This window comes from Kryptolebias marmoratus, linkage group LG24 (genome assembly GCF_001649575.2).
Source record: "Kryptolebias marmoratus isolate JLee-2015 linkage group LG24, ASM164957v2, whole genome shotgun sequence".
NCBI classification, from domain to species: Eukaryota; Metazoa; Chordata; class Actinopteri; order Cyprinodontiformes; family Rivulidae; genus Kryptolebias; species Kryptolebias marmoratus.
The window spans coordinates 21,568,088-21,594,727 of record NC_051453.1 but is presented as its reverse complement, the minus strand read 5'-3'; the positions used below and the strand labels follow the sequence as shown (position 1 = coordinate 21,594,727).

General features: G+C 38.6%; 1 protein-coding gene across 2 annotated transcripts in view; it reads right to left on the bottom strand.

The window, feature by feature from the left end:
• farp2 (FERM, RhoGEF and pleckstrin domain protein 2) overlaps nucleotides 1-26,640 on the bottom strand; it is a 46,382-nt gene that overhangs the window by 7,354 nt on the left and 12,388 nt on the right. Inside the window, exons 3-19 of one of the 2 annotated variants that reach the window (XM_017425200.3) lie at nucleotides 20,505-20,609; nucleotides 18,291-18,333; nucleotides 18,132-18,210; nucleotides 16,990-17,087; nucleotides 16,560-16,674; nucleotides 11,942-12,089; nucleotides 11,753-11,848; nucleotides 11,479-11,642; nucleotides 11,270-11,338; nucleotides 11,112-11,169; nucleotides 10,706-10,958; nucleotides 3,927-4,114; nucleotides 3,627-3,716; nucleotides 2,588-2,721; nucleotides 2,406-2,487; nucleotides 2,076-2,313; nucleotides 63-193 (exon numbers count right to left, since the gene is read on the bottom strand). In XM_017425200.3, coding sequence (XP_017280689.1) covers nucleotides 63-193; nucleotides 2,076-2,313; nucleotides 2,406-2,487; nucleotides 2,588-2,721; nucleotides 3,627-3,716; nucleotides 3,927-4,114; nucleotides 10,706-10,958; nucleotides 11,112-11,169; nucleotides 11,270-11,338; nucleotides 11,479-11,642; nucleotides 11,753-11,848; nucleotides 11,942-12,089; nucleotides 16,560-16,674; nucleotides 16,990-17,087; nucleotides 18,132-18,210; nucleotides 18,291-18,333; nucleotides 20,505-20,609 — 2,091 coding nt within the window. The remainder of the gene's footprint in view (nucleotides 1-62; nucleotides 194-2,075; nucleotides 2,314-2,405; nucleotides 2,488-2,587; nucleotides 2,722-3,626; nucleotides 3,717-3,926; nucleotides 4,115-10,705; nucleotides 10,959-11,111; nucleotides 11,170-11,269; nucleotides 11,339-11,478; nucleotides 11,643-11,752; nucleotides 11,849-11,941; nucleotides 12,090-16,559; nucleotides 16,675-16,989; nucleotides 17,088-18,131; nucleotides 18,211-18,290; nucleotides 18,334-20,504; nucleotides 20,610-26,640) is intronic. The other variant, XM_037974039.1, reaches the window with a different exon arrangement.

Sequence of the window (26,640 nt, the reverse complement as noted above, 5' to 3'; positions counted from 1 at the left end):
TCAGTAGGTGTTATCCTGTCATCCTGCTCCCTCTACCCTCTGCTTAGTGTCAGCACACTCACCCGGCCTGGTGCTGTTAAGTTCTCGATCCCAATAAGGTCTCTCTGCAGCTCCGTCAGCTTCTGGAAGTTCTCCAGCCGAATGAGACTGCTCTGAAGCTGCGTGGCGATCTCCGCCACTTCCTTTAGAGCCTCTGGTAGATTTAAAATAAAAAAAGTAGAATCACTCACTCACTTCTTACCATCCGGTAACAATAACATCAGAGAAGCACTTTGTCTTCAATTTGTTTCTCATGATGTATTAGAAGCACAGTTTACACCTTCTGTCTGCCAAAATTATAATTTGAAGTAACACCACAAACACCAACCACCCACTCCTTTGACTGAAGGACTTCTGATTAAAGCTCTCAGACCAAGGTAGTACATTTAGTAGAAAGGTGGTAGTTATACATAATTAGTACTTGCACTAAAATATTTCCTACTTCCCAATACATGGAAACATTAAACTCCAGAAACGGTTTCTTTCTTACCCATGTGAGACTTTTAGTTAAATAAACACTATATGTGTTCTACAATCATTTTTGGACACTTTTTTGTTTTTCTAAACAAATATAAATGCATTTTTCTTAGATTTCCATTTGAGTACATCTGAATATGGCAAAAACTAAAACCTCTCCTTCTCTTTTGTTGTTTTTGTTTCTTTTCACACCTACAGTACATAAAATGTGTCTAAAAACTCTTAATATTCATTAAAAGGAAAGTTAACCACACAGACATGAAATAAAAGAAAGTCCACACTCTTTTAGTTTGAATTTTATCTATCAGGATAGAACAAAAATGAAAATGTATTTCACCATGTCATTATTCATTAACCCCAAAATGGAAAAGCTGTTTCCAGAGGGAAAGCAGCAGCCAGGTGCTGCTGATCAAACATATTGAGCAACTGATCATCATCACTGTGATCACTACTATAAAAGCAAGAGTTTTATCTGTTTGCTGTGTACAGGTGTGTGTTAACACAATTCCATGGCAGAAAGACACTAACAATGAACTTAGAGAAGCAACTGTATTTAAAGAGTTTTAAAGTCATTTCTTAAAATTTTGAAGTCCATCATTCTACAATGACAAAGGTTATTCAAAGGTGAAAAATATTAAGGACAGCTGCCAATCTTCCCAGATGTGGACGTCCCAGAAAATTCACCCAGAGGTCAGACCAAACAATGCTTAGGGGAAAAAAAAGAGAGAGAGCTCCATCTCAGACTTTACAAGCATCCATTAGCAGGTCAATGATCCCCAAACCAGCAGCAAATCTTCAACAAAATGGCTGAAAAAGTAATAAATAAAGGTAATGCAATGATTTTATATCGCCTGCCGCCAAAAGGCAATTACCAGTATGTTTTCCCTGTTTGTGTGTGTGTGTGTGTGTGTGTGTGTGAGAGAGAGTTTGTTGGTCTGTCAGCAAAGTACTTCTTGAACCACTGGATCGATTTTATTGCAACTCAGAAGGGTGTCCATGTAACTGATTAACTTTTGGAGTCAACCCAATTCAACATAGCCACCACAGCAACTGACTTTAGAAAAACACAAATATAGCTAGAAGTCATTCAGTTTTACAAATATTAAATTAGACTTTGTTGTGGTCGTAGCCCAGAGTTGTTAGCAATCCAAACTATGATTGACATAATTTAATCCCACAAACAATATCTTATGATATCACATAAAACCTGGCATAAAGTTATTTAGATTTGACCTAAATGGATTTATCTCCTTCGTTTCCCTCAACACAGGATGAGCTTCGTTTAAAACTTTGACATAACAGCTGGTGCATTCCTTCAAGGAATGCTAGTCTTTTAATTCAGTGACATAGTGGAATCTGTTATGTCATTGGACAGATCATCTTTATTATGTCCTGATACGCAAAACCCTAGACCTAAAAAAAAATAGACCCCCCCCCCCATGTCTGTACTTTGTTACCCCTTCTAAAACTAGAGACTATAATTCTTTAAGCATCCAGGCATCCAGTTAAACTCAATAAAACAGGTTATTGTAAGATGCTAAAGGCACAGAAACACTCACCCTTGCAGTCATCATAATCCCGGTGAGCGGGGGAATAATGCTTGCACAGTCTCTCTAGGATGAGTTTGTAGTGCATGAGACGCTGGATGGGTTTGAGCAGGAACGTGTTGAGGGGCAGGTAGCACACTTTCTGCAGTTCAAACTCTTTGTACACAGTCTCCAGCTTCTTCAGCCTCTTGGAGGCCTTTTCCAGCTCTGTTAGAACCTCATCATGTTTCTGCAGAAAGGTGGTAAATTCCTGGGGACAAAAATCAAACAGAGGACAACAGGTTTGTTGACCCAACAAGCCAACGACAGCAGACAATTTAAAAGCTGCTACTGCAATTCTACCTTAAGAGCACACATGTTTTTCAGCATCACGTCACCAATCCTCTGGTAATCTCCTTTAACGTGAGCATTTGAGCGTCCCTCCCTGTGAAAACAAACAGATTTGCAGACTTTTGTCAAATTCTCATGAGCGGGGAGTTTCAAGGCATTGGATCACAGAAAGACAAACCCAGGAGAGCCCCTACCAGAGAGCCAGCCTCTGGTCCAACTCCTTCAGGAAGCCTCGGTGGAACTCGTAAATGGGGTCGATGTTGGAGAAGAGCAGGGTCATCAGGCCCTCGGGCATGGCGTTTTCTTTGATTACAGCACTGCGAAACCACTGAGAAAGGCAAAACGACTACCATTTCCAGTACAGGAAGTACTAGAGAACTGTACACATTTTTTGCAGGGAAAACTAAAACTAAAGCCAATTTACAAAAGTATTAACATCTCAAACTCAAAATTTAAGCAGTCAAGATTCTCCAAATGACTCACTACATGACTTCTTTGAACAGAAGCTGCAGCTGCGTTTTGAATCTTATTGAAAATGTCCTTTTTAAAGTTTAATAAATTAAATAATTTAATTTTTAACCTTTCTCAGACGTTGCTTGAGATTCTTTTTTTACTTTGTATTGTTAAAATAACAGCCATTGTGCACTGAAGCCAATTGAAAATGTGTGAATCATGTCCGACATGGCTGACATGTAAATCACTAACAGTAAGATGTTCCTACATGCAAGAGAATGAACATGAACCTAATCACTACTACTTCAGACTTTTTCCTGAAGGCATCTCCTTCAAAACTTATTTCTGCAAGTTCTCAGAAAGTAGCTTTGTTTCACTTTACAATGTTTTGTTTTTTATTAAACCAGGAAATGCAAACTTTTCTATGAAGTCATTTTTAGACACACACAGTTTTAGGTTTCAAATAGACTTAAAAGTAGGATGAAGATACAGTTGGCACGACAAAAGCCAATGAACAAGGTCTTGCATTCACCAACGTGTTTTGTATCACCCCTTTTCTATTGAAGAGTTAGAGATTTAATCACATATACTTTGAATTAGACCATTTTATATCAATTACTGATTAGTTTATAACTCTGAGAACTGAAAGTTGTGAGATTTTTCATATTTGTTTTTAATCTGTAGTAGTTTCTGTGTATACAACTGAAAATTTTACTTTTTTAAAAAACTGTCTGTATTAAGAATTTCCAGTCAGGATTTTGCCTTTTGGTTTAAACTCACCACAGTGATGACCTCGAGGTCTTTCAGGTACGTTCGTTCTGTGGTCAATATCTCTTTGGCAATGAAGTAGGCCTTGTCGGTGGGAAATCTCTGAGGAAAGAAAGAAATGACTATTAAATAAAAACAAACAAAACAGGATCACATCAAAAGAAAATGCTAAACTGATATTAATCTAACTCTACAAAACAAAAACTTCCCAAGCTACAGGAAACAGACAAAGAAATTTCCAACTGTGTGCTCTATAACTTGTGGTTGTGAGGCAGGGGGGGTGGTTGGAAGGGTGGCATGCAAGCAGTGTACCTTCCTCCTGCCCTCCTCCTCCTCCTCCTCTAGCCTGGCAGTGCTGCCCACCTCGCTCAGGATGGGGCTTTGCAGGGGAGACGGGGCCTGGCTGGGCAGGCTGAGGGTCGACATCTGGAAGGAGGGCGACAGGCAGAGGGAACCCTTGGAGGTGAGGGGCGAGAGCTGAGGATTGTCCACTACCGAATCTACAAAAGAGGGGAAGGTTTCATTAAAAACTCCAAAAGTGATATGATTGCTCAAGTAAGATAAACAGGATTAGCCTCTCAAGTGAAGAGAAAGGGGAAGGCTCTCTACCTAAACATGACCTTTTAACTTGGCCAGAATTCAAACACACCCTCACTTAACCTGCTGTTGTTTAACCACAAGTATCTTATTTCAGTGATAAAATAAAACTGCTGAACTTTTTCAGAAAGTGGAACACTTAATCACACTCACACACTGGCAGAAAATGAAAGAAGAGCTGCAAAACAGACAACTGATGATTCCAACTTTTTTTTCTTTTCATTTAATACTAGGCATCATTTCCAAATCCCTCCAAACGAAAGACAAATGATTAAATGTAACATATACAAGTCAAGAACTGGTTCTGCTGCTTCTGTTCTACCTGTTAAGTTTTTCACCACAATAAATCAGACAAAAGAAAACTAAACACCAGGCTGTTTTTACTGAGTCACGGATCACTACAGCTGCTCTTCCACTTCTGTAAGGGAAGAAAAAAAAGGGGTGGAGAGAAAGAGAGAGGAAAAAAAAAGGAAAACATAAAACTCGCTTCTCGACCCGGAAATAATTGCTCACACAAAACCTCATCAGGAATGTGGCTTGTCTGGAGGGCAAATATGTTGTTTATAGCCGATCTGAAGCGGCCCACAGGGAATTACACAAAAAGCAAGGAGGGGAGGAGACATCAGGCTCCTCTGCAGGAGGGGACGGGGGTTTTCTGTGGAATGACTTGGCTAAAGGCCTGTCCAAACAGAGAGCACACACACACACACACACACACAACTAGAATTAGGCTGAGGAATCTTATGTACAAATCCAACCCAGCCCCCAAAGCATGTGGGTCTGCTGCATCAAACAAAAGCTTTGGTTTGAATTAGCTTGGTAGGGGAAAACACAGCATTCTTTTCTATTATTGTTTGAACAAGTAACTTCTCAACAACAAAATGTAATCAGATAAAAATGGGGCTGGTGGAAGAGGTGGTACTGAGTCGACCGAAACGTTTTGGATCAGCTGAGATATTTCTGGGATGAAGAGGATCCCAAAGCTTTCCTGCAGAATTTCATTTTGAATCATCAGTCTCTTCCCTCTGAAAGAGAGAGGTACTTCTCCATGACACAGATCATTTAACAACTAACTAAAACCACAAGAACCTTTTTTTCAAAGTAATATATACAAATCCAATCACTACTGATTTACATCCGGACCTCAAAAAGAAGTTTAAGTCTGACATTCATGGTACCAAGAAGTGATTCCTTTATTCTTGAGAATAGAACATACAAAACATTAAGTACAGGTTGTTTATAATTAGTATATATACACATGCTCAGGATTAAGTGATGAATACTTGGTGTCTAAGTGCAGTTAGATAGTTATTAAATCTGAAGTGGAAAAATCAAATCAAATTAAAACAAACAAAAAACAGCAAAATAGGAAGCCATGAAGACACTCTTCAGATCAGCAAACTCTACAAGCTTACAGATCTGAACTTAAATAATGGTCCAAACCCACTGCAGAGACACTGAAAATCCACTTCTGGTGTGTTTTGGAAATGTGTCGCTCTTAAAAATGACAATGAGAACACATGAGAATCCGGCCAAGATATCTTGTTTAAGATGTCCCCCCTTTGTTGCAGATATTTGGTGGAAAAATCCAAAAAGGTATAAATGTACACCTGAGATCGTAGCACGCTACATGAATTGACAAAGTAAGAGCTTCAAGAAATCGTTCTGTTAAGAGGTGGAAAGTTTGGAACATGCTCAGAGAACTGAAATCTGACTTCAGGTCCAAACTTCAAATCTAAAACTTCAGACTGTCCAGAGGAGAAGACATCAGAAACATCCATAAACTGAACTTGATGAAATGCATACTTGCCAACATTTGGGAATGTCAATGTGGGACAACACCACCCACACACACACATTCACATTTTAAGTATTACATTATCTGTGTTTAAGTCTGTCTGCCCAAATATATACAGTTGTATATAAAAAGTTTTGCCAGACACAGTTTATCTATTCATCAGCTGATCATGTCTTTAAAACGTCATGCAAAAAACCCACTCCCAGAAAAACACACAAACATCGAGGGGGGGCTCAAGGGACGCGCGGGAGCGCCACTGTGGACACAGAGTGGAGCAGGTCTCTTCTCTGCTGTGAGATTGACAGCTGTCAGTGCTTGGGGAAGTGGGCGGGGCTTACGGTACACTGCAGAATGAGTGCTTTCACACATTTAGCTGCCAAAGTCACTAGATTTGTTGCTAGTCTCTTTAAAAAAATGCTAGAGGGATCTGAAAACTCTTTAAATATAGCGTTAAAGTGACAAAAAGGCCGCGTGCGTGTGTTTTTTTTGCGTGAGAAATACAAAGTGTGGCGTGTGAGGGCCAAATGCGGGACTTTTGGCTGTCCCGCACAGGGTGATGCGGGACACTGGACAGGGGGGACTAAATGCGGGACTGGCCCGCCCAATGCGGGACGGTTGGCAAGTGTGGAAATGGTAGAACCTACATCGAGTATGTCAATCTACATAGAACTGCTTTAAGACTTACTTCAAAAAAACAATATATCTTAGGCCTTGGAAGTTCAAAAAAATGTAGGAAACAAAATGTGCATGGTAATATATCAAAGGCTGCAAAACACTGATCTTATACCAGTACTACAAATTCAGCAAAAGAAAGCTAAATATATATAAATCTATAGGTAATGTGCAAAAGACTGGTTTCCTTTCAATAAACTTAAAATAATTTGTTGTTTTTTTAAAAGTTAGCCAACACCTAAACCCCAAAGTATGCTAAAGGCTACAACATGAAACAAGGCAGAACACTAGAACATTTAGAAAAGAACAGTTAGACTTTCTGCAAGTTTCAACTTTAGTTAAATGATTAGACTAAAGTACTATTAGCTTTTCAGCATTTTAACTTACTAATTAGTAAGCTGTAATGTAATATATGATATAAAACAATATTCAAGAACAGCATAAATATAAAGTGATACATTCATTTAGTATGACGCAAGTATCTAATGGCTCATTACTACATTGTTTACATTCTTTATTTATTTAAGCAAGAAGCATGTTAGTTGGTATTAACTTTGGTGGATTTCTTTTTAATAATTTAGAGATTATAAACCAAACTTCTATCGCATGCTGTGGGCGACAACGTGTGATAACTATTTCAACCAGCAGGTGTCAGTGAGGCACAGAAGAGAAAATGAAAAACAGACTGCATGCTTTGTCCTGTTTTTAAATAAGGGAGACCCTGCAGCTGGGCACCTATTGGTTTCATTTTTACCCTGAGATTACAGACGTGAGATCACAGACAGAGGATTTATGAGCATTCAAATGTAAACGACAGCGCACAAGAAGTGCTGCCTGACAAACAGAATGACAACATATTTATATGTGATAATAAAAGCACTTGTCCACTGATTAAGTATTTTAGTTGAGACATTTTTAAGCTTACTTGTGGCTAAAGATATAGTTGTAAATAGAAATCAACAGAAAGCTACATTATTTACAAGTTTCCTTTCCTATATGCAGGTTTGTACGAAACTGCAGTCCCTGACAGAAGTTCTGTCGCTTATCCATGTTGTGGAAACAAAAGCTTATAACCTGACTTTAAATTCATCCATTGATTTTAGAAATGACTCATATGAAAGCTGAAACCCTCCCAAATGAGGTTTAATTTACAGAAATTAATTTGCTTCACTGCAGAAATAATGATCCTTTAATGAACACAGAGAGGTCAGATTTTGGCAAGACAAGGGTTTTGTTGCCTTGTAATTTAATGCACCAACTCCTAGTTTACAGCCTCACCTGGGCTCACTAATTGACCAGTTAATTAGTGGGTGTGTATAAAAAGAACCACAGTACCCCAGACCTTCACTTGAACTGCAACTTGACTTCTGACAACATGCCAAAAATCCACCCTGCGACCAAAGCCTTGATTATCTAGAGGCTGAAGACCAGATCCACTCCAGAGGTGGCTGGCACCTTTAATGTGCCTCAGGGAAAAGATTTGAAGAGACTGGAGATGTTTCTGACAAGCCCAGGTCTGGCAGACTGCTCAGCAGGAACGTTTGTTGGTTAGAAAATCCAAAACTAGCCCCTTTTCCACTGCAGCAGAGCTCCACCAGGCCTGGTCACCTCAAGTCTCTGTGTCAACTAGAACAGTTTGTAGGATTCTGTCTCGACATGGCCTCCATGGTCGAATCAGTGCCCAGAACCCAGCACTAAACAAAAAGGCAGTTAAAAAACCGTGTGGCATTTGCCAAGGCCCACAGCCTGCTAAACGGATGGACGCTGGAAAAGTGGCAGAAGGTGGATTTCTCAGATGAATCTTCAGTTGAATTACACCACAGCCGCCTCAAATACTGCAGGAGACCTTCTGGAGCCCGTATGGATCCAAGATTCACCCAGAAAACAGTTCGGTTTGGTGGTGGAAAGATCATGGTCTGGGGTTACATTCAGTATGGGGATGTGCGAAACATTGGCAAGGTGGAAGGCAATATCAATAGCTTAAAATATCAAGAAGTATTAGCTACCTCTTACATTCCCAATCATAAAAGGAGTCAAATTTTGCAGCAGGATGGTGCTCCATCTCATACATCCATCTCTACATCAAAGCTCCTCAAGGCAAAGAAGATCAAGGTGCTCCAGGACTGGCCAGCCCAGTCACCAGACATGAACATCATTGAGCATGTTTGGGGTAGGATGAAAGAGGAAGCTTGGAAGACAAAACCAAAGAATCTTGATGAACTCTGGGAGACGTGTAAGATTCATTCTTTGCTCCTGATGACTTCATCAATAAATTGTATGAATCATTGTCGAACCGCATGGATACAGTCCTTCAAGCTAAAGGAAATCACACAAAATATTAAATATGGCTCTAATAGCACCACAAATTCATTCACCAATGTTATGAAACATATCTTTGTATTTGAAGTAAATTATTTGTTTGATTTTCACATTACTTTCTGTGGGCAACAAAAAATCTGATCTTTCTGTGTTCATTAAAAGATCATTATTTCTGCAGTGAAGCAAATTTTCAGCTTTCATATGAGTCATTTCTAAAACCAATGGATGAATTTAAAGTCAGCTTATAAGCTTTTGTTTCCACAACATGGATAGGCGACAGAACTTCAGTCAGGGACTGTACAATGTCATGTAAATATATATAAAAAATGGATGGAGATGGTCACTCTTAAAGACCATTTCAACTTTACCAAGAAACATGTAAATACTGTAAAAGAACTGGCACATTATTGGTTTACAAAATGCTAAATTTATGCAAAAATATATAACACTTTCTAAGTCCAAACTGGTTTAATTTGTCTGAAATGCTCTATAAATATTCTGAATGTTGACTTTCCATTTTCTCAGCAGACTATGTGCTGTAGATAAGAAAACTAAAACTGACAAAGATAGGGCACTCAAGAATACCACAAAAATAAACTCAACAGAGCTGCCTGAAGAGGCTAAAATCAGGCTTTTGCAAATATAAACAAAAATGGCTCAACACCAGTGCCTCACATAATGCAATCACCTTTGTAGTTTTTTTTAAAATTCTAAATGCCTTATTTCGAAATGACTTTTTTTCTTTCTTTCTCCTGTTAGTCTCAGTTTAAGGCTTAAGTGCTGTCAGGATGTTACATGTTAGTATGTGGTGGTCCTGAGGAGTCTGCCAGAGCCTGCAGGTTGTGACACTGAAGAAGAAAACCCTCTAGTCCACTGCTTCCTGTCAGCGGGTTACTATAAAACAGGTCCTGCCCTGGAGGAAGGACGCTGTCAGAGCCCCAGTCAGAGTCTGAATCTGAGCTACCGTTCCCAGAGCCCTCAGTGGTGGTGGGGGGGTAGCTGAGCTGCTCAAGCTGCTCTACCAGGTCGCTGAACTGCACAGCCGAGCTGCTCTCAGAGCGCACAGAATATGCTGGGAAGTTGACCATTGAGCTGGCCTCTGATTGGATGTCAGACCCCGGCAGGCGGAGTGAGGATGAGTCAGGGCCACCATAGCCTACTGACATGGACTCTCCTGCAGAACTGAGCCCCAGATTATCCAAGGAGCTGCACTCAGAGCGGTTATTAACTAAAGAGCTAGTCTCAGAATGACCAACAATGCTGTCAGGAAAGCCATTAGGATTTCCATTCAGGTCTTCAATTCCAACACTAAAGATCCTGTTTTTACTGAGGTCAGCTACCTCTACAAAATCAAACTGATCTACTTTATTGTCATGTCTAAATAAGTAGGCCTCTACCCCGCCACCATAAAAGGAAATTTCAGTGGGATCATCATCTATGAACTCCTCTGAAACCTGCAGTGGTGAGTTGGACATTGAGAACAGGGGATTCTGTTTTGTGCGCAGAAGCTCTGCCTCAAATGCCTCCGGTGTAAGAACCCCCTTTCTTTTGCCAATACCCCCTCCCACTGAACACCCAGTGCCCCTCCTCCCACCAAGCTCATTATCCTCATTGCCATTTTTAAAGGACTGCAACTGGGAAGTGCCACTCTCTACACACACAAACATGGGGCTGCAGTGTCCTGCTGCCTGATTGCTAGAAGCACCTTGAAATGAGAAGTGCGACGGGGAAGCAGCCTTGACAGGATCTTCCTTCAGAGGACTGGGGGGTCTAGTAGCTTGCGAAGGGGACTGTAGTGGCTGCTGAGGTGCTGGAGACTGGCTCGGTGGGGACAAAGGTTGGGGTTGAGGTGGCAGTTCAGTTCGAGGAAGAATCCTTGACATGTGAACTGAATGGAAGGACTCAGCGATGGAGGAAGGGAAACCTAGGTCCCGAGGACTATCACTGAATGACAAGTTCTGAAAAAAAAAAAACCCAACAAAAAAACTATTATTATTTTTTGTTTAATTCGAGGGATATACAAGCATAAATTATTAAATTCTGGTACAATTTAAGAAAAGTTTTTGCTTTAAATTTTGCACAAACGACATCCATGTACTCAATCTGTTTACCTGTTTTGGCACATCGGTTGTAAAGGAACGAGTAGACATTCTTATTTTGCTGTTTCTTCTAAAAAAACAAAACAAAACCATGGTGGAATTATCAGGGACTTTTAAAGAAATGAATTATCTTTCTGATTACCAGCTTACATGCACACAAAGACACACACCTCTGGTATGGGGTTCTCTTAGCTCCATTTTCCTTGACATACTCCACAAGCTGCTTCTGTGTCCGTCCACTGACAGAAAAGATAATTAATTATGTACTTAATCTTATTGTAAATAATAAAAAAAGCAATTTTTCTATTAAATTGTGCCAAAAAAAAAAAGTTAACAAATAATAATGACAAATCCTATTGTTTGTGTCATGAGTTCATACCTGTATCTGAAGGAGGAGCCGCGGGTGAAAAGGATTGCTTTGGATTTGGATTGTGGCTGATCAAACAAGCGGAAAAATGAGTGGTATTCCACACAGATCTTCCAAAAGTTTTTACACTCGTCTCGACTGGCCATCATAAATTCAAGAATGTCTTGATAGGGGCCCTGAAATGAACATTAAGAAGAAACTGTATATTCGTACACAGGAACCAGGTGTTATTCACAGCTGAGTGTGAAATCGGAGATAAAATATTGATATTTTGACAAAAACTTACATGAACCTCTGTGTGGAGTTTGATCAGAAATCGCTTTCTCTTGAAGCTCAGTTTGCGAATCTTGGACCAGTTAAAGGTATTTATTTTTGTGATGCCCTGTGGGAGAAATAATAAAAAAGGACAACTATAATGGTTAACAACATTGTAAAATAGAGCCTTGTTCAAAGCTGGTATCAAAGAAGTGATCACCTGAAAAACCTGAAGCCCCAAATGAGCAACAGCCAGATTGATTTTGGTGCCCTCCCGATCAGCTGCTGGGTGGAAGCGGACGCCGTACATTTCCAGTTTGCGGGCAATTTCCAAGATTTGGAAGTCCGATTCAGCAGGAGTCTGGCCTCTGTAAAACAAAGCATCAACAATCACTGATGGCAACTTGTCCCCTACATGTAGGAAAAGTACCATCTTTGTTCCACTGGACTAAATTATTACTGTTTTTGGAACAAACTGTTCTAAGGACTCTTTGAGGGTTATAAAGAGTTAGGGTCTTATAACCCCTCCATAATGAGACATTATAAGAACTTATGTGTTTGCTTTCGCACTGCAAGGGAAATACTATGATAGCACAACAATTGGCCAACAAAGTGCGAGGCTACATCACATATCCACATGACATTCGCCAGCAAAATATAACTAAAATAAAAAAAAGTCTACTTTGTGCTGCACATGTTTAAAGATGTGTATATCAGAAGTCAGAAGCAGCTTCTTCCCTATCAATGTGAATGCAATCTGATAGGCACAGGTGCTGGAAGAGCGTTCAACTGGCTCAGCCAAAGTTTGTTTATGGACCAAACACATCCCTTTACCTCACTTGAAAGTCCCTATAGAGCAAAGAAACCACCTACCCTGAAGTAGGAGCTAAAAGACCCTATAAATGTAGGTACAAATCCTTTGGGTTAGGATTAGGGTTAGAACCACAGAACCAACAGTGTCAAAGCAAAATCACCTCAAATACTCATAAGGACTGTGAAATGGTTCCTTGTGGTCTGAAAGCACCTTAAACAAAAGTATGAAAGGCACTAAAGTTGATCAAGCTGTGTTGTGACACTGATTTTATTCCTCAGATTCCTGTTACTAAACTAAGTGAAGCCTAAAATTCTTCATCTAAGTATAACCAAAAGTCTAGACTAAACAATGAGTAAAAGTAAGTGGAATAACTGGCACTGTGGCAGTTTAAGTGTAAACAACAGATTACTACACAATAACACTGACAAATGAAAAGGTTTCTTTAAAAACCCATACCAATGATTCTCTGACATGAACCATCTTTTATCAGCCAATTGTAAAATCCTCCAGAACCATATTATACGTTTCTCTTTGAACTCTGAATATTGCCACAGGTAATACAGACTTTCTTTTCCTCCCTGCTGACCTTTGAGTGCACAGCTGGCATCAAATGTTAAATTTGTTTATATTAAATTAAATGAAGTCAGGAAATTAAATTCACTGCCATTTTAATTGTTACACAAAAGTTCAAGTAATTGAAAAAAATCAACATCAGCATAAATAAACTCATGTAATACTGTTACTTTGTTAAGCGCCTCAAACATGCTACTAATTTACATCCCTTTTAATAGTTATGATCGTTATGAATAACTGCATCTTTCCTATCTGAACAAACCCTGATAGCATCATGTTATTTATTCCAAGTAGTATGACCTTAAAACGTAGAGAATCTAATAATGAATCTAAAATCATGTCTTTACATACAAACAGCATGTTAGGAAGACATATCCTTCCAATCATCACTCCATTCTAATTTTGTTCATCCGTTAAGCGGTGAAATCTCCTTAGAGCCCTCCCCTGCCCCACTGGCCTTCTGGCTAATAGACAGTCCAGAGCAGAGGATTAGGTCAGGGGAACTCTCTGCTTCTGCTTCCACACTGGCAACCAAGGAAAGAGATTAGCAAGTCTTTAGAACAGCCTTTAGTCTTTAGGAGCTTTTTTTTCCCCAACACTTAGTTGAGAGGGAAAAAAAGCCCTGTTGGTTGTAGAGTAGAACTGTGCTTCCATAGAGCCTGATTGTGGAAAAAATGAGGTGAGGAGTTCTGTGAGCAGAAGGGAAAAAACAAACAAGCAAAAAAGAGTTTATCAAGAACACACAATTGTTTCACATAAGTGATCTTGTCACTGAGATGACTCGTTCCTCGTGATTATCTGACCTCATTGAAGAAATAATATGGGTTGCTAGCGGGCGCACTTATGCTAAACTACAGTGAAACTCATCAGCCTCCCCCGTAGAAGTAATTACAAAATGTTAGCCTTATACTAAGTTTGCAGTGATACAGTGAAGTCATACGCCCAAGCAACCCCTCAATGCTTGTCCTTTGATACCATTTTCATCTCGACTTAACGGCAGTAAATTTAACCCTCACGCTGTCCGAAAGGCTTTGAGCGACCCCATTAGGACAGCTTAAGAAATATGACCTGTTTGACTAAAAAGTACAATTAGTAAAGTGTGGTGTCTCAACAAAATGGTATAGTAACTCAACTGACAGAATGGTATATGGATTTGACAAGATTTTGCAGCCACTTGTGGAGGACCTAAAACTTCTTGAAGATGTTGGTATAACATTAAAATTAAAAGGTCAAAACCATCATCTGTATGATACAGGCTGCTTGTTAACAGCAGATAACCTTGCACTGCATACTCTTGGTGGTTATCAGGAAAGTTTTTCTGCAAATAAATTTTGTCACTTTTGCATGATTGACAAAGCAGATGCACAGGTGATATATGATGAAGATGAAGTGGAGTTGCATACAAAAAACAATTACCAGCAACATGTTGAATTAAACGAGCTAAGCAAGACAGTTGTCAAAGAAGACTCTTGTTTGAATAAGCTACAGTATTTTCATGTCACAGAGAACTCAGGTATTGATGTCATGCATGATATTCTTGAAGGTGTAGCTCCACTAGAGGTTAAACTAATGCTGCAACATTTCATTTATGTGGAAAAGTTGATTACATTGGAAGAACTGAATGACAGAATTTCAGGTTTTTCCTATGGAAGTGCAAATGTCAAAAATAAGCCAAGTGTCATATTGAACTTGAAAGCTGGTGAGAATCCTGTAAAACAAATGTGGTGCCTTTTACTATCCTTGCCTTTTTTACTTGGAGATCTTGTAAACAGCACGAGTCAACACTGGAAATTACTAGTTCTAATAAATGAAATCTGCAGCATTATTTTTTCACCAGTTGTTACCAAAGGACTTGCTGTGTTTCTAAAAGAATTGATAATAGAGCATCATACTATTTTCAAGCAGCTGTATGAGAGGAATCTCACACCAAACATCACTTCATGATACATTATCCAAGAATATTAGTTTGTTTTGGACCTCTGTCTAAACTTTGGTGCATGTGATTTGAAGCAAAGCACAATCCATTCAAAAGACTTGCACATGCTATGTGTAACTTCAAAAATGTTTCAAAGACATTGGCTTTCAAACACCAGGTACAACAAATGTATCATTATAAGCATAGCTCTATCATCTCCAAGAAAATCAGTGTGACCAACGCCTAATGTGGGGTCACTGAAAAACACAGACGTCTTGTTGAGCCACTTGAGCTTAGCTCTAGTAACTGACATTTCTTTAACCACTACAATCTGTCTCCAAGTATTGATGTGTATAGCCATGTCTACACAGTTGGTTCCATACTGCCGATGAGAACAGATCACAGAAAGGAGCCTTTATTTGGTGAAGTTGTTCATATTGTGGCGCATAACGACTCGATTTTCATGTTTGTTCGAATATTAAATGTACTGTACTTTGATGATCATTTCTATGCTTATGCAGCACCAAAAACAAGTGAATATGAGTTGATCACACTTGCAGATGTTTTTGATTTGCATCCCTTAGATCAGTGGTTCCCAACCCTGGTCCTCGAGGAACACTATCCTGCACATTTTCATTGTTTCCCTGCTTTTCAGCAGGTCCTTTCTGTCTGCAGAAGCCTGTTAATCACTCCCTCATTCAAATCAGGTGTGTCAAAGCAGGGAAACAACTAAAACATGCAAGATAGTGTTCCTCGAGGACCAGGGTTGGGAATCACTGCCTTAGATGTTATGAGGAGTTTTGGCACCAGAGAGTTGTATGTGTCCTCAAGATACAAAATCTTGTACCTTGGATGATGACTGTACTGGATTGTAAATAGAAGTTGCCACTCAAGTGCAATTTGAAAAACTTTGTATTGTTGGAAGGGAAGGGGCTGGGATTTGTTTTATTTCTTTTATGAATTTTATTGTCATGTTTTTCATACATGTTCACCGAATGTTACAAAAATGTAACATGTAACTAAAAATGTAACATGAGCAGTCCCAACTTTATTATTGTAGTGTATAAAAGTATCTCTGTCAAAATAACACATTTTGACACACTTTGGGTTGATTTGAGTGACACAATATTTGTGTTAAAATGACAAACACATTACTTGTGTCACATGTGTTGTTCCTGAGCTGATTCGGCACATGTGTTAAAATTGAACACATCATGTGTTGTTTTTGTCACATCTGTTTTAAGTGTAGTTAATGAGGTTATGTGAAAACAAATTACATTTATTCCTGTGACGTGTAAAACAAAGCTAAAGAGGTAGGAACACAAAATAATCTCCAACATTAAGCCAGAACTGAGAATAATATACCAATTGAAAGCAGTTCCCTTCTTTGTTATGTTAATACCATCAGGTCAGGTTTACATGTTCTGATGGAAAGACAAATAAAAAGATGCAGCCAAAGACTGAACTGTCGGTCAGATGCTTGAGTTTCAGATTAGAGAAATTAATCTATTACAGAAAGCAGAGGGGGCAACTTACAGATGTCTGCAGTGGAGCTCCATGATTTTCTCTTGCACTTTGTCTTGGTAAGGCAACAACTTGTTTGCCCTCAAGAACTCCCTGTCTGCTACATCATCATAGTCACCAATCTCCGCTATGGTTTAGAGAAGAGCAGATCATCAGATTTTATTTCTGCACAATAAATATCTGTTAAGAGACTGAACCATGTTGGTGATACAACTCTTATTTCTGATTTGATCAAATGTTAGATTTGCTCTTACAATTAATTCTTCCTAATCAAAGTTTCCCATAAATCTTTAAATTTAAATGATACCCACAAGTATAGCATGCGCTTAGCTGCCTTTACATTTTTCATAATGTTCAAAAGCAGAGTAATGACACTAACAGATACTAGTTTTTAATTTGCACCATTGTTTTATTGTAGTTAAAACGGCAGATATAAACCTACACTGAACAAGGTGGGAGGCCAGCAATGCTCCAGTTTTCTCTGTGCAGATCAACCTGCCCTCCGTCAGATCTCTTTTCATCTGCAGGGAGAATAAATACCTGTTGGGGGGGACGGACAAAACAAACAAAACAAAACAAAACAAAAAAAACAAACATAAACATAAACTTAGTGCCAATTCATTTCTGTTTAAAAGAATGAAGCACTAATCAAACTGAATATGGATTAATACAAATATTTTTAACAACACTAAGATTACACTTCAGAGATGGTTCATCCACTTTAAATTGAGACTCTGTGGAAAACAAACAGCCTACCTGTTGTAGATAGCTGTTTGAGAAATTGTTTTAAAGTCTGACACGACTGAAAAGCTAACAGTCTGAATGCAGCCAGGACCAGGGTGAATTACTGTTGTCTAATCTCCAATCTGTAGCTCCAAACTCCAAAACTTTTAAAAAGTTTTTGTGAATGCTATTTTCTAAGCCTTTACTCCACAATCAATTTTGGACTAACAGTTAGCTCATCTGTACTGACGGATTTTATTTCTATTAAAAAAATAAACTTTAAATTGAGGCAGCACAATATTAGAAAATCTTGAGATATGCAATATTTCTGTTTAATATTGCAATGATGATATAAACTGCAATAAATTTGCAATTCTTCACTCCTCACATTCTCTTCTGCCATCACCATCATCTAAACCAGGTGTGGACTTTAAGGCCAGAGTCTGTTGGACTGACCCAGTATATTTTAAGCATCAATACATAAATGTATGATTCTTGAAATATAATGGCCAGCGATTTATGATAGTCCTTTGCAATCTTTATATTGTGCTCAGTGATTTTGTGATGATGACAAATTTGATACATTTTGCAGCCATTTTTAAAATTAAATTTCTCCAAACTAGGGTCTTTTAAAAAGCTACAAGTGAATTATTTTTTAACTTTTCCACAAGAGCCTACTTCAAACTGACATTAAGTCTATATTTTGAGTATCAAAAGGGAGGTTTTACTATATTTCTAAACTTCTTTACAATTCAAAATCATAATATGTAAGACAAACTAAAACAGCAGTTTTGTTTCGGAAGCTCCAGGACACTGGCAGGAGGTAAAATGAATATCCAGAAGGAAATGACAGTCACTGACCTGGTGTACTCCTCCTGCAGCTGCCCTGGGTCAGGCGGGAAAAACTTTACTGAAAGTCTAAAGAGCGTATTGGCTGGTCCTGGAAAGCATAAAAAACACATGATCTATTTAAATATACATCTTTATTAGATGGACTTTCTAATGTTTTAGCTTACTTACTCCTGACTTGCTTTCCAATGGGTTTTGTTGCTTCCAGCCAAACCTAAAAAGAAAAACAGAGAGAATTTAAGAATGTGTTTATAGACCACAGAGAAAAGAAATATTAGTCCTATGATGGGCGAATCACAACTGAAGTAAATAAATCAATAAAAGTCAAACTGAGAGCTTTAAATTTAAACATCCTTTCTGTATCAAAGCCAGAAACACATCAGCTATTCCTCCTGAATATGTCCTCCTGACATATTTGACGTGACAACCATCTGCTCTTTTTTTTTAACCGTATTTCCACTGGTTACGTAGCGTACTGCCCGCTGTCTTTACGGAGAATACTGCTCTGACGTAAGCGCCGAGTATAAACGCCTCCACCGCTTGCTCAGGTCCACGCACTGTTCGCGGAGCACCGCGTGACTCTAATGAACCCTGAGGCCGAGTCTCCTTCAGCTTCAGCTGGAGTTAGCACGTCGCTGGAGCCACAGCAATAAACATGGAACGAGTGGGTTTAACCAAAAATGGTTAGTTGAGCCGAAATTCAGCGGGTGGCTTTAAAAGACCAAATACGGTAAGCATGTTTTGTACTTAGTGAAAATATTAACATGACGCGTGTTAATTTATCCTTGTTTAACAGTAAAATGATGCTAATAAATTCAGCATTAGATGCTTTGTTTTGTTGTTACATGTAGTGATCCAACATGCAGCCTGTGCCACAAAAAGCACAGTACAGTACAGTATCTGTCTATTTTTCAGAGTTCTCTGTTGTTATTCATTGGCCTTGATGTGAGACATGTGTTGGTGCCTTGTTTGCACTTTTTCATTTATGTTAATTTAATTTATTTGTAAATGTGACTTAAATTAGGATTCAAATTAGGTGCAAACAATTTGTATTTATTTTAATTGTATTTTTGTTTAAATAAGTATTTCAAAAGTGCCTTTTTGTAAAACTGAAGTTGTGTAAATATTTGGCACAAATATCTTACAATATCAAATAATAAATAGCCATATTTCCAACTTTCCTGTCAACCTTATTTATTTTTTTTTTTTTACTAAATCACGGTCGACAGGTGATCGGCCAGCTAACAGCCACCTACCACAAGACTTAGCCTCTTTACTGGGGGAAACCCTGCTAAGGCTGAGCTCAGCCAACCTATAAAGCAGGGCTGGCCAATCCTGGTCCTCGAGGGCCACTATCCTGAATGTTTTACTTGTTTCTCTGCTCCGACACAGCTGATTTAAATCAATGGGTGATTAACAGGCTTCTGCAGAACAAGAAGAGGTAATTTAACCATCGGATCAGGTGTTGGAGCAGAGAAACAAGGAAAACATGCAGGATAGTGGTCCTTGAGGACCAGGATTGGCCACCCCTGCTATAAAGGAACCTCATTTCAGCCCCTTGTATCCAGGATCTCGTTCTTTCGGTCATGATTCATAACTCATGACCACAGGTGACGTAGACGGTCCAGCAAACTGAGGCCTTTGCCTTTCGACCCAATTCGTTCGTCACCATGACCAACTGAAGCAATGCCCTCATTACTGCGGATGAGACCCCCCAATCCAATCCATCTCCTACTCCATCCTACCATCTCTCATGAACAGGACTCCAAGAAAATTGAACTCCTCCACATGAGGCAGAGACTCATCCCTGATCTGGAGGGTCTAAACCTGATCTAAACCTTTTTCAGGTTGAGAACCATGGCCTCAGACTTGTAGCTGACTCATCCCAGTTGCTTCACTCTCTGTTGCTAACTACCCTAGTGCACAATGAAGGCCTTCAGGCCATGGCCCGAAGATGTCAACAGGACCACATTATCTGCAAAAAGCAGAGAAGAGACCCAAACCAGACACCGTTCTCTCCACAACTGCACATTGAGAAGTCTTTATGTTGTTTTTTTAAAATCTGGATTTCTGTATCAGCAGAGCAGAGTGTTGAATTAGGTTGAGTACTGATTATTTTTATAAGACTATTTTCAAAAGAATATCTGACAAATGTTTTCCTGCCAGTTTTATTTCAGACATTTAGTTTGTGACATTAGATTACAGTGTTATGTGAACTTTTTTGTAAATTATATTTATGGCAGATGACAAACATTGTGTTAAAACAAAGAAAATACTGGACTAATTACAGAGCTTTAGCCAGAAGTAAGTCTATAATTCACACCCTGATATACAGTTTGCATGCTCCAAACAATAAAACTAAGACACTGTTGCTGGTGTACATACCCAGTTCATCTGCATGTTCTGAAACTCCAGGCCAAAGTAATCACTCTCGATGAGGTTACCTCTGTGGAAAACCTCAGAGAGAAGGATCTGTCCAAGAGCTTTAGGCTGAAAAAGAAGAAAAAAATAAATAGTCATGAAAAGAATGTCTCAGTCTATGTCAACAAAGATTTTTTATGTTCTACTATAGTACATTTTCAGCATCTAAAGCAGAATTCCAAATATTGGTTTACAGAAAAGAAAAAAGAAAAAAAATAGAAGAACACAGCTGAGAGAGACCATCATGAACAACAAATCTTTGCTGAGGCCGATGAGAGGGTGACCATGGCAGCATTCAAACTGAACATAGAGTTAATGCCATCTGTTTGTGGTGCAGAAAATATCTGCCATCTGCAAATGATCCACTTCATTGTGTTTTATGGCTGTGTGTGTTCCATCTGTCAATTCAAATTGCTGCCTTTACTGAAATGATGAGATGGTGAACTGAAGAAATGTGTTCTGTGCTGCATTGTCAACTGGCCCTGAACAGAGTGCAGCAAGAATCTGCAGCAGTTCACCTTCTCAGCGCTCTGGGGTTTGTTTTCACTAAATGAAGAACTAATTACTATGTACTAAGAACGGACTGCACTTGAGGTTTGGAAACCCAGTCTGTGACTTTTTGAGAAAATTATAGCCTAAAACATCTGGTTGTAATGTGAAATTGTATTTTTAAAAGCTTTATAAAAAGAACTGCTTTGCATCGGCTAAAGTAAAGCATTACACCTTTGAAAGCACCAGTAGATTCACTGAAGTCAGTTTTTTCATTACTTTGAACCAATCAATTGTTCTTCATTAAAAGGAAAAAACAAACAGACAAACAAACAAACAAAACAAAAAAAACAACTATCAAATGTAGGTGAAATCTACAACATGTAATCTCTGACAACATCAGTAAATTTAGGAAGCTGTTGTAAAATGCTTCATCTTGCACACATTTGCAGTATCGAATTACAGCTGAAGTCAAACCGAGCACAGAAACTTGTGTGGTAAAATACTTTGGCTTGCCTTTGAGTACAAGCCAAACATGCAATCCAGACATCAGTAAGTATTCTGAAGGAATCAGTGAACATTTGGAGGCATTTTGTCAATCTGGCTGCTATTTTAGCAGAGATTTAGCAGACAATTTTGTTAATATAACAAAACAAAACTGAACTATCCATAATCTTTACTGATTTTCGTTAACTAAAAGGGATATTTTAGATATTTGAAAAAGAGTTTTACTAGAAAAGGTTACGAAAAAAAAATCTTTACTGTTTCAGTTTTTCTCCAGTTTGGAAAAAAAACAGTTTAACTCTGACAGGACTGATGAGCAAACAGCTCGTCCAAATGCAGTCAAGCTTAAAGCACATTTTGTTGTCTTAAAACAACTCTAAATCCTCACTAAATATGACAATTTTTATTACAAATGTCCTTCTCTCCCACCAGGTTAAAAGTCTGGGTGTCATCCTCAACATCACAATCATTTCAAGTGCAGGGTTTCCCCCAGCATATTATTAGCCTGGTGGGCCGCCAGGCTAAGCTCCGCTTGTTTATTATAAATACATCATTTTTTATACACGTTTCTTTTCCACCCGCACCCCCAAAATCGCTACCTTTATCTACCTCACTGCACGAGGGTGCGCGCGCCAACAGTGACAATATCACATAATAAATAGCCATATTTTCAACTTTCCTGTCAACTTTTTTTTTTTTACTAAATCACCACCTGATTTTTTTTACTAAATCAGGTGGTAGGTTTGCCACCTACCACCAGGCTTAGCCTCTTTTCTGGGGGAAACCCTGATACTTATTGCAAAAAATAAATCCAATGAACATACATTTATAAAAAACATAACATAGCTGTTATGGTTGTTTGTAATTTCAATATGAGTTTGTTTTACATGGTTATTATCAAAGTTTGCAGTTAAATCAATAATTTGTAGGGTCACAAGCTATATTTTTTTAGATTAGAAGCTGAGACATTTGGGAACAAACCACCACTTTCACAGAATTATTTAAACCAAAATAATCTGAATGTCCTGCTGAAACCTGGCTAAACCAAAGTGCTACAGCTAACTGCTGCTGCCTCCATTTGTGTTTGCAAATAAACACAGAATTTCATCAAAACTGACAGCAGTGTAAAAGTTTCTGAAATACTATGAGCATGCTAAACTATAACATTATAATTATTGGAGCCATTTTAGTCTGGAAGCAATCCACTTTGATCTCAGTCATGTTTGAACCAACAGTTACCTCACTGTTCGAATCAAAACAAAGAGGTAAGATGTTAATTGTTCATATTTCCACAGAACACCACTTAAAATGTTTTATGTGTCCTTTTAATGAAGATAATATTACATGCCTCACTCTGTTCCCACAAAATCAAACTATAGATCACAAGTACAGCGTCAACTAAGACTAGTTTGTCTTATCGCAACTCAGCCATGTTCATAAGTAGAAAAAACCCCCAACAACAAAAAAACAGGAGTTTCTGGTTTGACAGTTAACCAGAAACCCATCATAGATTTAAGATTATTCTTTTCTTAAGCCCCGTTTACACAATGCGGTTTTAAGGTGGAACATTTCTGCTGCATTTTGGCTGTTCAAGTACAAGACAACTGAGCTCGTATTCTCTGACACAGATACTTTTTGAATCCAGTCTTAAAGTGGAAGTTTTTGGAAACGCACGAGCACACTCCAGGCGGCTGCAGTCAGTTTTTATGCACTTGTGCGAGTTGATGAACAACAGTAACAATGGCAGATAGCAGCATGCTGTTGGTGCTGCTCACTCTTCAATATATCAGAGCTTCTGATAAGGAACATAGATGTGTTACATCATCTTTTGGGTCAGCAGAGACGCATTTCACACATTCTACAAATACTAAACGTGTTTAACTGTTTTCATGCTTGAGAATGAAGTGTCTGCGTGCATGCTTGTGTCGATGTCGTTATGGTCTTGGCTAAACAGCAATTGTGACCACAGCATTACTGTGTGGACATGTAATGTTTTCACAATCTACATTGAAGAATCTATACAGTCTCCAGCAGATTGCTCAAGTGTATTTGTCACAATCAAACTGCATGAAGATCAGTACTTTTGGATTCCTCCTTTGCCTTACTCATCAACCCTCAGCAAGAAAGCTAAACTGCATTCACAGCAATCAGAACTGATGGGACAGCAAGATCAAACAGATCACACTCTCATAGAACTCTGATGTTATAAAGCTAACATGGTGAACTATAGTACATTACATTTGGCATTTACCTACAGAAACATACAGGCTGCGTACTGTCTCCTAACAGATTGCAGCTGCAAAATATACTTTTTCAGCTTTAAAATATTGATTGTGCATGTGCAATAGTCATGTCAAAAAGTAAGTACAGCATTTGTCTATTCCAAGTTCACTCCAGTTTGGGATATATGCTAATTAGCTACAGCTCAGGCCCATAGCCATCGCTGACCTAAACACTATACTTCTCTAACCAGACAAAGCAGAAATATCTGTTGATCAACAGGACTTCATAGTATAGAACTAAAGAAAACAAACTTCCTCTAAATAATTTAACCTGTGATGAAGGTTAACCTCATGCTAATGTTTTTTTTAAAGGCTCATTTAAATGTCTCAAAGCTGAACTAAAGCACAGACATTAATCTAAGTGAAAACATGTAGCATAACCTAAACATTGATTGCACATCTATCCTGCAGATTCCAGTGGCTCTTCAATCTCCAACAAAACACACCGATAGTTTAGATAAGGAACTTATAAAAGAGGAAATGTACACAATCATATCCCCGGCATTTTCATGGTTTTTCACAATTCATTGGTCAGATAAGAGAGACAAAGTAAAGATGGAATTTTGCTTTGTTAAAGGCAGTAAAGCACACAACAAGAACTAATTCATGCTGATGATAAATATATATATAAAAAGAACTGATCTAAATTTGTCTTCATTTCAAAAGAATACTCTAAACATGGGGGCAGCTGAAAAGGTGGGTACAATGTGGGAGAATAATGTGCACGGTCTAGAAGACAGTTCTGCAGGCTGCGCACAAAAAATAGGCTGTTTTTCAAAAATTTGCTGGGCTAAAAGCAGCACAGAATTCAATGAGAATGCAACTGAAAATTTGCCTAATTCATAACAATTTTCTTGCATTTTGGATGTCCAAACTAGTCTCCAACAGTCAAAGCCCAGTGAGAGACAAACAGTTACATCTATGAAATTTTTTTTAATTAATCTCTTTAGAAGTTGCTCATAATTATTAAAAAAGTATTTATTGTCTGAGGAAACAAAATCTAAAATAAACTTAAATTAATTCATATTTTTTTTAAATTGTATTAGGTGCTTCTTATTTTTATTATTAAGTATTTTTATTAAACTTTATCTATAATCAAAATGTACAAAAAACCGTCCTAAGAGTTGATCCAGCATCCCAAGCTCAGACACGTGTGATATGTCACTAAGATCATGTTTTGTTCACACCCAACGTGTGGTGTGGGCCACAGTCACATTTTCAAGCGCCAGCATTTAGTCAGGTCAGTGGGTCATCCAATCAAGCTTTGAAAGCAGCAGGGATGATGACAAACAGATGTTTCTCTGTTTTCTCCCAGTTAGTTTAGTGGTTTGTGTGCGTGTGTGTGTGTGTGGGGGGGATAAAAGTAGGAAGCTGAAAAACAGTCTGCTGTGGGGGAGAACTTCCCTTTTTTATGCACAGACAAGGAAAATCATAATAAAAACAACAACAAAACAAAACATAAAAACCAGGTGCAAACCAAATATCAAACCCATTTCAAAGCCAGGACCTGGGTGTGTCTCACACAACAGGTTGAGCTTGGTTCCAAACTACCAGTGAATACTGGTGATCTCAGAGCCTCCCACTGACAGCAGGGGTGTGTTGGGGCTTGTATCTGGCACAGTGGGACACACAGTTGTTTAGAACTTGCCACCAAGAGACTTCCTTGCTGATATACATTTTATGGCTATGCAAACTTGTGGCCACTTTCACAAGTATGTAAAAGAATTTTCTATGGCATTTAAAGCCTTTTTCAACATAACTATATTCTTTGGAATCACAGCTGGTTTCTTTTCAAAAAGTTGGCTACAGAACACACCTAAACACACACTATCAAACAGCGCTTGCCTGCAGTTAAACTCTATTTGTTGATAATCAGGATCAGGTGGTTTACAGTGGGCCTTCTTCCCACGTCACTCACTCAAGCACTTTTCACACAACTTATTCAAGCCAGGTCTTATTGGTGTCATGTGTGAAAGTACAAAGGCCAGAGGAGAGGTGGGAGCGGAAAGGACAACAAATGTAATTACATTGCTGAAATGGTGTGTATCTGTGAAGTGGAGGGTTATGTTGTACGAATCAGCAGCGCTGTTGTTACTTTGCTGATTCAGCAGCTAACTGCAAAGTGTTCTCTTTTCCACAAAACAATTTAAACCAAGACTGAGGCCCTGTTTACACAAGGCTGATCTCCTGGAAACATTAAAGATTTTCAGATGTTGATTGGAAAAAACGTACACATTTACATGATGCTGCTGTTCTCATTGAATCCGCTGTAGCTTCACACCAGGCCACTAGTTGGCTTTACAAACGCATCTGTGCAGACACCAGTCTCTCTAGTATGTAAACAGTTACATATAAAAACAGAATACACAAACTTTTGTTCTGACTTACAGTGAGGTTGGGCTGTTGCTACATGTTGAAAAGGGTGAGTAACAAACAGCACTCTGCTATCCATCATTATTGTTCTTGATGTACTTGTGCATGGGCAGAACAGCTAATGACCGTCTGCGGTGCGCATGTGCAGTTTCACACATTGCACCTTCCTTTGAGATGCAAATGGGAGTGTCCGAAAAGTTCCACTCTGAGACCTGGGTTCAAATTAGTGCTGGGCGATATAACGATACATATCATGGGGACGATAGAAAAGTGTCTATCGTGATATATTTTCTTCTATCGTCTTTATTGTTTCTATCATAATTGTATCAATGATTCATGTAAATATTTCATAACGTAGGCTACGACGAATGTATTAGTGTTGTCACTTTGCATACATTCAGTTTATATAAGTGATAAATAAGAAGAAAAAATAACTATTTTGCGAAGAACCT